This window comes from Haemaphysalis longicornis, unplaced genomic scaffold (assembly GCF_048455015.1).
Source record: "Haemaphysalis longicornis isolate Haplotype H1 unplaced genomic scaffold, Haemaphysalis longicornis Haplotype H1 scaffold_2, whole genome shotgun sequence".
Taxonomy (NCBI): domain Eukaryota; kingdom Metazoa; phylum Arthropoda; class Arachnida; order Ixodida; family Ixodidae; genus Haemaphysalis; species Haemaphysalis longicornis.
Window position 1 is genome coordinate 186,700,782 of NW_027526295.1, and position 12,785 is coordinate 186,713,566.

Here is a 12,785-nt window from a genome sequence, read left to right on the forward strand (position 1 = left end):
GGTGCTCTGGGCATTACTTGATTTTAAATGTTAGATTGCTTATAGATGCCACATTTAGCTTAACATTCGGACATTTTTTATATAGCGTTGGATAGATGGAGGCTAGTAATAGGAATTGCGGCCTTCTTGCGGCTTTTTGTTTTGTTGCGAATGGCTTTCGCGAAGATTGTACCCTTCTGAAATGAAGTTGTTTGCAGCAGTCCGCATCTGTGAACACTACATTTGTGTGCCTGTAAAAAAATTACGCAAATGATCTCGTACGCGGATCCCGACGGACATTTTAAGAGGCGGGGAGAAATGGAGAGGGGCTGATACCCTGGAGCATGGGTATTGATGGAGATGAGTGAGTGACACGGAGTATATGCCTGGCAGTGCTAATTTAGAGGGCCTACTGACCGGAGATGTCCTGGCCACCCCCTCTTCTCAAAATACGCCACACTGATTAACCCATGGCGAGTTCCGTTTATAGTGCGTAAGCCTGCTTGGCCCATCCTTTGCAAAGCAATATTCTTTTATATTGTTGTCTTTTTCATGATTGAAGGAATCATTGTACCTGATAGCACAAATAAAATCGACATATGTAGCGACATGTGTAGGTAACGACAGAAAGTAGCACGGTGTTCACATCCAGTTTTATTTGCATGCCTTTTGTTTTACTTTGGTCCCAATCGCAGTTTGTACTATTCCCAATTTATTGAGGTCTTTGGAAATACTCATCGAAATTTCTAATGGCGCCCAACCATTGCGCGTCCAAACGTGAAGGGATAAACCGTACCTAAATTGGCTTGGCTCATCGGTGTGTGTGCTACGGAGCTTGGTCACGAGGACACGGATGATGTTGACCAGGAAGACGAAGTTTGCCTGAAGGAAAAGAAAGCAGTAAAGATCATGAGGTACGCGTCTCGAAGGAAAAAAAAAATCGCCCGTGTGATCGAGATTTCGGCGCACGTCAAAGAACACCAAGCGGTCAGAACTAATTCAGAGCCCTCCACTACGGCGCACCTCATCGCGTGTGTAGCGTCATAGCGTCATCGTGTTAATTAAGCCCACAATCATCATCAATTTTCTTTGGAACCAGCCAAAGATAAGTCGCGTTACTTTGTCTCGTTGTTGAGCACTTTGTGTTGCGATAAACGGGTTTGATTTGATTGGTTTGATTTTATTTGAAACGAGATCTCCCGAAGCGCGAACTTCAGAATGTACTCAGGGGGAAAAAATCGTTGGTATGAAGAGCCACACGCATTTTATCCAGAGGGTACTGCGTAACAACCACCCGGCACGGTGGCTCAGTGGCTAAGGCGTTGCGCTGCTGAGCACGAGGTCGCGGGTTCGTTTCCTGGCCGCGGCGACCGCTCTTCAGATGCAGGCGAAAAGTAAAAAAAAAAAACCCCGTGTGTTCGAGATTTCGGCGCACTTTAAGATCCCTAGGTGGTCAAAATAAATCCGGAGCCCTCCACTACGGCGCGCCTCGTCGGCTGTGCAGCGTCAGTGCGTTACCCTCTCCCCCCCCCCCCCCCCAAAAAAAAAAATAAAAAAAATAAAAAGAATAAAAGAACTGTGTAACCACATTAAATCTCCACCCCATTACAAAAATATTTGTTTCTGTTTCGGTTCACTGAAACTGTAGGAACTCCTGAGCACGACTTTATGGAAGCGTCAAAATGCTTCGCAAAATTGGTCTGTATATTCAATATCTCTCGTTGTTTACCCCCCCCCCCCCCCCCTTCTGCGCCGCCCGTATTCGGTAGTACGGCAGAAAACCGTGCAAAACTTCGACAGTCCTGCGGGAACGACGCAATGCGATGCCTACGTAGTGTTGAGCGACTGGCCCAAAGCATATAATTGTAGGAAGCAGACTCGCTTGGTGTGGATGCAGCTACCTCCATTTTATTGAAGAGCGGGCGCGGCCAGAACTTGGAGGGGCGGCGAAGAGGAGCGACCTCCCTGGTGCACAGTCCCGTTTCAGATCGCGTTTTTCCAAAACTGACGCTGCAGTGCCAGCCCCACTGATGATGATTGTGGCGCTGATGATGAAGATGATGATGGTGTCACTACAGAACAATGTTGGATTCGCGGCAAGATTCACACATAAATGGAAACACGATAGGACGAGAGCCTGGGCCGCTCAGACGCTCGTCGAAGCAACCAGTAGCGCAAACATGCATGTATTTGCTGGCCTCCAGGTCTGTACCTAACAGATTACACCTCGGGCTAGGGGGATGGAGGCCATCTTTTCTCGGTGAAAAAGAGACTTGTGGTGAGCTTTCCTTTTGGCGTGCAAGTACAATCTAAACGATTTATGATATTGTTGATGCGAGCTACCTTCGCTTCTTGCTGCCATCTCTTCTGCGTAAGTGCTGCAGAGCCAGCGCTTGAACCCCTAGATTATAGCCCCAGGCATATAACTGAAGGTGAAGTATAACAAACTTCGTGCAGTGTTTCGGAAGTTACCACAGGTACGCAACGAGGGAACCAGGTGCAACGACATTCAATGTTCCTAAGTTCCATCGTCCGCGTCTACGTCGTCTGCTCTCGTCAAAAACCCCCCAAAAATTCAAATCTTGGGGGTTTTATGCGCCAAACTTACAGCTCGGATATGGGGCGCACCGTAGTGGAGGTCTCCAGATTTCGCACACCTGGGCACCTTTGACGCGCTCTGAAATCTCGACACACAGCCGTTTTCGTTTTTCGCCTCCATTAAAATAATTCAGAAGGAAACAGGCGTAGTGCCAAGGAACTATTTTGTTGCGCGCATTTCGGGTAGAACCTCTTTACACCTCGCAGCTTCTGCAGCGCTGCCGCAGTTAGGAGTGAAAAGAACATAGGACGTCGCCATTATCGTTCAGCACACCAGGTGTAGCAGCGTCTTGCAATCTTCCCGATACATTGACGAAAAAAAGGAAGCGAAAAAAAAAAGCGGAATAATTCCGGATTTAATTACTTTGCAAGAAGTAAAGCGGGGTGTGTCAACGAACAGAAGCCGACAGAGCTAGGTCTGATGTGTCAGATCCAACAAATAGTTATTCCACCTTCAGAGCACAGTTTATTGAAATTCAACTGAATCCGAGTTGTTGTGATTACGTCTATTTTCTAGCCTCACGGCTCAGTGGGTGAGGAGCGAGTGGATCCGAGGTGAGACATAACAAAGACCTAATTTTCCGCTAAGCTGATCCGAGTTGCGAATCGTCACTTCCACCCAGTGAGCAGTTAATTAGCTAATTAACATAACATGAGCTCGTTTTTCTCCCAAACTCAGTAAGTTGTCGGTTATTATTTTACTTCTTCAAACAAGATCGTCATTGCTGAAACACCTTCAATAAATGACGACATACAACCATCTTGCAGCTTGTACAGCCCTAAAGATAACCAACATTTTATCTCCTCGTTAAAAATGCACTCCGGAGGTACCTAAGAGCTTCTTACGAGTTATGAATATCAAAATATCATCTATGTCCATTAGAATGCCGCCGGCCACTAATTCGAACTTTTCGCGTAAGGTTTTAGAGTTTTACGGCTGCAATTTGCATGTACTTGCATGGACGGCCACCTTTCGTTACTTCATATGTTAGAGCCGCTGACGACGTTGATGCTTTTACGTTTGCTGCCGTGAAGGAGGGCCCGGCTCGCTGGTGACTATAATGCCGCTAGATAAGGCGGGTGTGTGTGCTTTTATATGGGTATCTAAGGGAGAATGTGGGGGTCGTACGAAGTGAAGAACTCCGGAGGTGTCAGCCAATACACCTATGAGGGAATGTGCTATCGCCTTTGTTTGGCTTAGTGTTTGATAGCCCGAACGTTGAGCTTAACGACGTTCTAAGCAACGTCGACCTCAACACACGTCAAGCTGCGGGGTACTACTGGCGACGTTAGGCCTGAAACCATAACGTTAGGCCTAATCCGAGGAAAATCCCGGTAAGCATTGGCCTACACAGAGTTCTGCGGGTGTGTGGAACGCGTCGCGGCCAATGGGTGTTTACGAGCCGTTTTTCTGTTACAGACGTCCGCAAGCGACAGCGAGCAGTGGCGGACCGCTTCGCCACGCTCGCCCTACGCGCTAGGGGAAGAGAAGAAAGCGCCTGATAGCAGTAGGGCCAGCTGTTACGAAACTGCCAAGAGAGAGGCTGCTTCTTCCGAACTGCATTTAATGAGAGTTCAGGAGCTCCGCACGAATAAATCTCGGATGTAAATATCTCGCAAAACAACGAAGCGCTTCCGCCGCGCGATGGATCTAGCGAGCACCCGACACCATTTTAAAACCCCAGGCAAACTTTCATGTAAAACGAAGCGTCACCGACGCAGATTTTCAACGGGCTGTGGCCGAAGCGTGTAGGACAAAGATATCTCTGCTAATCTTAATTTACATTACTGACCTTCACGGAACACTTTTGGAGAAAGCACCTTTCAAGGTGGCCTTTCTGTGTAATTACGCCGAGTGTTACAAAAGAACCCAAAAGTGATACCTCACGGCGAAAACATTTTTTTGAGCAAGGTGTGTTTTCGTGGAACCAAATCCGTACTTGTTACGGTGTTTGCAGTTGAAAGTAGAAATATCTCTTCAAAAAGAAATAGGCATATCGCAAGAAAGGTACGCATTATACATATTTTTTGTCAACAAAAAGTATTTTAAATTACGCGCTTTCACAGTAACGCGCGTTCAAGCAGCGACATAACTTTTCCAGTAACAGTATTAAACAATCACTCTGCCATCGCTTCATAACCGTGCAGTTCGTCCAGCAAAGCCCTTTAGTAGGAATTCATTTTGCTTCATTGGTGACAGTGCAACAATGATTTTTAATACAGTAGACTATCGATAAACGGAACTTCAAGGGACCGAAAAAATTAGTTCTATTTAACAGGAGTTCTGTTTACTTAGAGAGATTTGCAAAAGTGCAAATTTATGAGCGTACACACACGAAGGATTTGGAAGGTGGATGTAGCTGATAGTTTTTCAGAAAGCAAGAAAACTACAGGAGATTTAGGTGCAACATTCACAAAGTTTATTTGGCAACAGTTAGTCTCTGTGTCCTAAAAAAATGCATGAAAATGCATCAGACAGCCGCTTTCGAAGTCAAGAATAGTGTCCTTTCTTTTCTAACATGAGCGCATGGTGTGCCCGCCTCAGGCCTCGACTTCGCGAGTGCTTACGAGCCACTGACTTTAGAAGATGGCAACGCGGTAATGAAGCACGAATAGCACCATGATGGCACGGACGAGGCGGCGGGAGCTAAGCCCTGTCACCTCGGTGACTTGAACCGTAACCGAACGACTAGATTAACCCCCGTATTCTGAGCCGCCCCTCCACTCGAGCCTCCGCTCGAGAAGTCCCTTGCAAGCGAGTTTCTGTTTCATAAAGTAACCTCCACTAGAGTGTCTACTCCAACGGAGGAGCCGCTCGACGATTTGGAGGAGCCACTCCAAGGTGTCGTCTGTGCTACCTTGAAACAGCCCTCCAGTACTATTTTCAAGATGGCCACCTACGCTCCTCTCGGTTCGAGCCGGCTGTGCTCGCGCGCCTCTTTCGCGGAGTTCGCGGAGCATGGATCCCGCATTGACGAGGTATTTAATGAAGGTTTAGGGGATTTCGCACCGTGAATTTGCCATGAGAGCGCATGAGGTACGGGCTTTGGCACTTCAGCAAGGGCGAATTCGTGTCTCGGTGCCGCTTTATCAAATCGACCACTGCTCGAGCTGCCGAGGTGGCTACCCTTCAAGCCAAACGCCAGCAACCGCGGCCACCCACTGCTCTCTGCGTTGCGGCTGCTGGTTACGTTGCAATGTTATGGCGCCGGGGCATTTCAAGTTGTGATGGGTGCCTTCGTCAACGTTTCGCCGCCGACAAGCCGCGTCGTCAGACGTTGGTTGGAGCTCGTAATTCGAAGCGCCGTGATGTTTCCTGCGACGGTGGGTGAGCTCCGAGATATCTGTGCGGACTTGTCTTTATCCTCAAATGACAAGGTTGTCGCTGTCATGTACCGCAAGTAATCACTCTGTAATGAAGGTTTGACACTAACCTATGGCACGGCTACCGTGATCTGCTATCAGTGCGTAATGAAGCAGACGATCGCCGTAGCGAAGTGAGCGAGCGTCTCGTCTGCTCCAAAGCGCAGTTTCTTTTTTTCTTTTTTCTTCGCGTTACCCGTTCTGCGAGGCTCCGCCCCCTCGAAGTGCCCGTCGCCTCGTGCTCGTCTGCTACCTCGCGCTTTCGTGCTGTCGAATGCAAACATTTCTACCGGGTTTACCGTGGTGCCATCCAAATTACAAACGCAATCCTTTGTAATCTGAATATTATGTGGGCTTTTAGCTCAGGATAGTGGCGTTAACAGCAAAGAACAAAGAATTAAGCGCTCACTGCGTCGGCAATTCCGGCCGAAAATATGGGCTCGTCACGCAAGAAAACAAAACCGCTTACACCACCAGCCCTTCCGCGGACATCGTTATCTTGGCTGTCATCCGGAGTGGGGGCGCTGAAACTCATAGTGATCGATAAGATCAGAAAGAACGGGAGACACGAAAAGATACGGGGACCAGCGTATACACAAAAATAAAACAGATTTATCGTCTGCTACCGAAGTATGTGCGCAGTGTGGCCAGACCAAAAAACAGCCATCTCTAGTCACCACCTAGCTTATGTCATTTTTGTGCTCCGCTCAATCGCAGAAACTAATATTTCTTAAAATACCTATATAGTTTTTCAACAGAAAATAAAAACGTTATAAAGCTATATTTTTTAGGCGTATTTTCATGTCTTGAATAGAAATTTGCAATAACCTCGCCTCCAGATGCCTTTCGCTCTCCCTCACAAACTGCGATCTCGAGGGTCGCTCGAAATGGAGGATCTGGGAGGATCGGCCTCACCATGTTTATGAAATACGTTCAGACCTCGAGTGGAGGTGTTGCCGTATCCTGCACTCGACCGAGTGGAGGAAACACATGGAGTGGAGGAGGGATTCAGAATACGGGGGTAAGAATTATGATGTTGCGTTCGTTGCGCTAACACGGCTGACGACTAGCGAGATGAAGCGTAGAGGCCAACGAGGCTAAAAAGAGAAATCAGAAACTAAACAGCCGGAACGGGAAAAAGCTGATGCTGCTGGCCATGGGTTTGACAAGAAGTTCCAGTTTCGGTTCCGTTTACACGGTGAGTCAGAAATTTGAGTTTAGATTATGAAAGGTTTTTTTAACACGAAAGGGTTTTATCACCAGGCACACCAAGATCTCAGTGGCGCGGAAGTGACGACGTCAGAAAAAGTGCCATTAACGCTGCGGCACCCGGATTCGAGCCCACGAACTCTCTCGCCTCCCTTCACAACGGGAGGTACGTGGCGCTCTGCCCACTGCGCTATAAACGTTTTCCTTTATTATCTGCGCTATGAACAGAGACGTGAGTAGCTCTACGAACGCGCCTCGTGTCCTTCCCTATGATTCACTCAGATGATGCTGCCATCTAGGAGAGGCGAAGCAAAGTAGCGCGTCATGACGCTAATGAGCGCCGACAGTTGGCGACTCGATGCCAGCGCCTTCGTGTACGGGGGACGCACGTGAATTGAGGCACCCTGCGCTGTCGCGTTGTTCCCATGACCGTTATGTGTTTCAAGCTGCTGTTGTTATGCATGTCATTTTTGGTTGTGTTGTCCCGGAATAAACCGGTTATTTTTTTTACTTCTTGCGTGTCGGCGTCACTTCGTCTGGTAGGGTCAGGCTCGTGAACCGTTCGCTCATGAAGTAGGTTCCTTTAACATTCAACTGCTCCTGTGAAGGCCCATTCCACTTTCGTGTTTTACCGATTCCGATGTAATAGGGATCAACCACAATTTTTTACTTTATCTGAATACAAAAGCAACCAGTTTACACGCTACAGTTCCGTTTAAGCGGCAATTCCGTTTAAGCGATTTCTGTTTATCGAGATTCTTCTGTACAGACAAAGACACTCACGAACAGGCAGAAGAGGCCCGGAGCCAGCGTGATCCAGTTGTAGCCTTCCACGTTGTCCATCCAGCAGCTGCGTTACGCACAGGAAGCGAACTCGTGACGCGGGTGGTTTCCACGCGTGATGATTGGTGGGCGGGAATGCATGCGAACGCGATAGCGGACAGGCAATCGGCAGCCGTACAAAAATAGGCCAGTGTCCAGAAACTGCAACCATGCTCACAAACGCTAGTCAAGCGGTAGACCACGAGAATCTGGCTGCCGCTTACAACTTAAAGGGACCCTGCAACACTTTCGGTAAGCGCTTTCACTCTTTCCTTCGCGTCTGGAACCACTGAGAAAGCTATAATTATCACCAGCACGGAGCGCCACTGCGTGATTTGCTCGTCGCACGAGATACGCCTTGCATTTCTGCTTTGTTTTTGTGGCTCTTTTTTGATGTTGCTATCGAGAAGCGTTCTTTGCTGCAAACTGAAGGAAAACCGGTCAACAGCCGCTATATGGCCTTAGTGTCGTAATTCGAGCCGTCGAAGAACGTCAAGACTGGGAAAGAGAGAAAAATCGCTCGAGCCTGTTTACAAGTTATCTGATGGGCACAGAGCAGTAATTTTGTACTGTATGTGTTGGCTGTCTGCGCTCTGCAACCCTTTAAGATTTCGAAAAAAGTTGAGAAAAGTGTTGCAGGGTCCCTTTAAACTAATTGCACACGTCATTATAACAAAAAGCATTCTCATGCAACCATGCAATCATTTCTAATTGTGCGTTGTGAGGACGCTGCTCGGCTGGTTTGCCCTCGATTACAAAACTGAAAATTGCGTTCGAGCTGGTGTGAAATGGCAGGAAGGCTGCAGTCGTTTAGGTGAGGAAAGCTCGCAAAGCAAAATATTACTATGCTTGCAAATTAGACCGGTTTCTGCTTATAGAAGACGCCTAATTTTGCGACGTTCGGGCTACTTTTTTAAGGTATTCCGCAGGTGATTTGACCGATGGGTTTCAATGGATGGTCCTGATGGAGCAGTGGGAAGCCGAACGAAAGCAATAAAATAACACTTCACGGCAGGGTTTCGCGAAATAACGTTTTAGCGATTCCATTTAAACTACGGAGCCGAAACTGATGACGTCATGTGGTTAAGTGTGAGCTCACGACTACTTCCTGGTATGATTCGGTCTGAAGAAAAAGTAATTTCTAGGAATTTGAGCGCGCAGTTCTATATTGGAATGGGGATGCACATCGGGCGCAGATGGACGCAACGCGTTTTAGTTCATACGTCCTGGAAGGAAAGGGGGACACGTAAGGCTCTCCTGAAGCAATTGCCGCCATCGAATTTTGTTCTCCGTGAGGTTTAAACACTCGACCTAGATCTCCCAAGCTTTTAACAGCTATGTTTTCCGGCTACGTTTTGGTAAAAATTGATGCCGAACAACATTACGCGACTAATACCACTTTCACACGGCAAATCTAATGTCATTCAATGTGAATGACATTAGCTGTTAATGACATTCGGTTTGGCTGTGCGGGTCTACACGGCGAAACAAATATCATTTGATAGTGATAGCGGTGACACTTAGCAAGCTCTCAAAACCGAAAAATTATATTTCAAGTGCACTTAGAATGTTTTCTTACATATTATTTAAAAAAAAATAACAGAACGAAGAATTATTAATAAAAATAAAAATAAGAAAATCATCGGTTAAGGCGACATCAGTACACATAACAAGCCAATACAAGTCCGAAAATAATCCGTATTATGGTAGCACGCGCACTGGGGACGAGATTTTATTTTTCGTTAGTACTTGTTTGTCTTTCTTTATTTGAAAGACAACATGAAGGGGAAAATATAGGCTGACTAACAGTTTTTAGAAACAGTCATTTTTGGTTTATTACTGAAATTTCGTCTCTAGTGACGCGCCACTGCTGTCGAGGCTACTCATTTGACTGCTGAAGGATCTTCCGAACCTGAGGTAGCCGCTAAATGTCATTCGCTTCAAATGTCTTTCGCTATTCTCGTGTAGCGCCGAATTGATGACATTTAGAGCGAATGACATTTGCTCTAAATGTCATTCGATCTGCCGTGTGACAGCGGCACAACTCACCTCTGCACTAGAATGACCTTCGGTGTTTTGAACACACCACTTTCTCCCACTCTTCTCTCCCCCCACCCCCTCTTCTTTTACTCAAGGACCAGAAAGGGCATTTCGTCTTGAAAGTTGGCTTGGTTTCGTTCCCACTTGGAGCGGTAAAGGCTTGGGTGTTGTAGTCTTTCGGTGGTGCATGGACTTGCATACGTTGTGCGTTCCGTGGGAGCGCAAGGCTGGGAAAAGCTTCAGTTTTGAGATAATTGCATAATCCCAAAACGCGTGTTCACGAGTTTGTTTGGCGTGTGCACATGGTAGGGAGAGTGCCGTATTGTATAGCTTGTAGTGTTGCGGTATATGTGTACATTTGAGCGGGATTCTTTCGGCTCTGTTCGGATTTCGTTAGCCTTCCTATACCTTTATGTCCAGATTAGGCGCACTAATGAGGCGCGTTATCTTTGGTGAAACATGTGATGGGTGGTGCAGGAGATAGTTGACCTTGCGCGTAGTTCAGAAATGCTTCTTCTGAGCCGTATATAATGCTTATTGCGTTTTTTTTCGGGGGTTTCGTGCCGACGGCGAAGGCTATTGCATACGTTTGCGCTTTCGTGTTCTTACCGGTTCGGGCTCTGGGTGAGTTTATAACGCCGCCCACCTAGCCAGCAACCGCTACATGTAATATAGTGCTATTATGGACGGATAATCTGCGACGTCCGCATAAGTTCTGCGGAAGCCCTTGCGGAGAACGTTTGTTCAGGCCGTTCATCTAGCGGCTGTTCCCGTGCAGGTATAGCCTGCTTGCCTGAACCGCGTGTTCGACAATCTTTTAATTCGACAGGGGGAGATTTTTACAACGATTTACAACATTCCCGCTTATGAACCAAAGTGTCCCTAATACAGCCCCCGCTGTACGCGGGGTCGTCACGCAAGCGTACCTTTCGACACGACCGTCCCTTAAGCCGAAACAAATTTAGCAGCAAGTAGCCATGAGATCACATCTTTATCGGATTTGACGTCACTGTTGTTTAATTTTATGATCTGGGCCGAAAGCGTACCTAAACCCTCAGACGACCGACACAGAGGCCCGATCAGCAGCCAAGTTTCAGATATAAGAGCGTTCCTGGATGCTTCACTATACTCTATCCACGTTCGCTGCTGGTCAAGAAAATCTAGGCAAGGGCAAAGATTTTTAGGCTACAAATAACTGAAAGCAAAAGCTTGGCCCTCTTGTCCAACCGAGATATTTGAAACACAGACATGTAAAATTGCTTGCGCCAGCTCCCTGGCATACAATGTTTGGGAGCGCTTAAAAGATAAGTGATTCCGCGGCGGCCGCTTTTCTGATGGAGGCGAAAAGCAAAAACGCCCGTGTGTACGAGATTTCGGCGCACGTTAAAGATCCCCGGGTGGTCAAAATTAATCCGGAGCCCTCCACTACGGCGCGCCTCATCGCCTGCGTTGCGTCGGCGCGTTAAACCCTACAATCAATCATCAAAAGATAAGTGATTAATATTTTCTTTTTTCTCTCTGGGATTTGAACTTTTTACTGTATCTCTGTTCCCTACCGACTCTTTGTAAACGGGGTAACCTGCTGGTCCCATCACATGTTTCTCAGGCATGTCACCGAAAGACGCAAGAAAAATTCGCGCTGTTGTCTGCGTGTCATACCCCTCCTCATTAAGCAAGCTAGTACGTAATCCAACTGGTCGGCATCACAGAGCTCAGGCTGACGGGAGAAGGCCATGTTTGCTGAACTCTCCAATCAGTCCATACAAGCAGCTCATGAAAGTATCGCATCAAAATAAATCAATAAAAAAAGAGGACGCACGATTCAGCTAGCATTTCATTTTACCTGTTCCTTTCAAGGTTTTACTCTCTTCAGCGTTTTCTGAAGGGAGTAAACCACCCAAGCCTTGCACATGCAAGTCAAGCACCATGCACAAGCCAGGCAAGCAGGTACATTCCCAGTTTGCTGTTATTTTGGACTTACCTGGAGTCGTCTCTGTAAAAAATAGAAAACAAGTACGAAACAATTATTCAGACAACACATTAGACAACTGCAAGACGACTGTATACTCGTCGGAATTCTCAAAAAAAAAAAAAAAGAAGACTGGTGAGAAAATGTTTTGGAAAATTCGACCAAAAACAGCAAAGTAGGGGCGAATTGTGTCATTCCGAGTAAAAACATGGCGGCGATTCAGAAGAGGCCAACTTACGCGTGGCCGACACGCACGGCACGGAGCACAGCGCTGATGGTCACGAAGATGGCGGGGCAACCTGCATGCGAGAGTCCCATTGACTACGTGCAGTTCATTAGCGTACCTTATGCTGACGCTATCAGATTGACAAAATAGTGCACAAGCCCTCGTTTCTCAACTGTCTTCCCAGACGTCTTCCACAAGAAGTACGAAAAAAAAGGGCGAATTGAAAATAAAACACCTATACACCATGAAAAGACAATGATGGCACCACTGTTGTCAGCGAAGACGGACAAAAAGAACAGGGAGTAGAAAACAGAAGCAGCGTTGTGGTGATCTAGAAAGCCACAGCATCCACAGTGATGCTGTGGCTTTAAAAGTGCCATGAAGAAAAAAAGTATACCCTTGTTCAATTTGAAATAACTAGCTCTTGGTAACTCAGTCATCTCAATTCCAGTCATGAAAGAAGTTTTTTAAACAGGAGAAACGTAAAAAATATTGAATAAATAAGCAAATTTCTCGCGACGGGGACGTATACAAGCACAACTGGCGTCGTTGAGGCCAGCACAAAAAAAAAAAAACGGT

General features: G+C 46.9%; 1 protein-coding gene across 1 annotated transcript in view; it reads right to left on the bottom strand.

Annotated features, from left to right (window-relative positions):
- The window catches only part of LOC144169645 (calcitonin gene-related peptide type 1 receptor-like), a 260,413-nt gene that overhangs the window by 13,095 nt on the left and 234,533 nt on the right, over positions 1 to 12,785 (bottom strand). The window contains exons 12-14 of the mRNA XM_077698911.1: positions 12,219 to 12,279; positions 7,933 to 7,999; positions 776 to 861 (exon numbers count right to left, since the gene is read on the bottom strand). Coding sequence (XP_077555037.1) covers positions 776 to 861; positions 7,933 to 7,999; positions 12,219 to 12,279 — 214 coding nt within the window. The remainder of the gene's footprint in view (positions 1 to 775; positions 862 to 7,932; positions 8,000 to 12,218; positions 12,280 to 12,785) is intronic.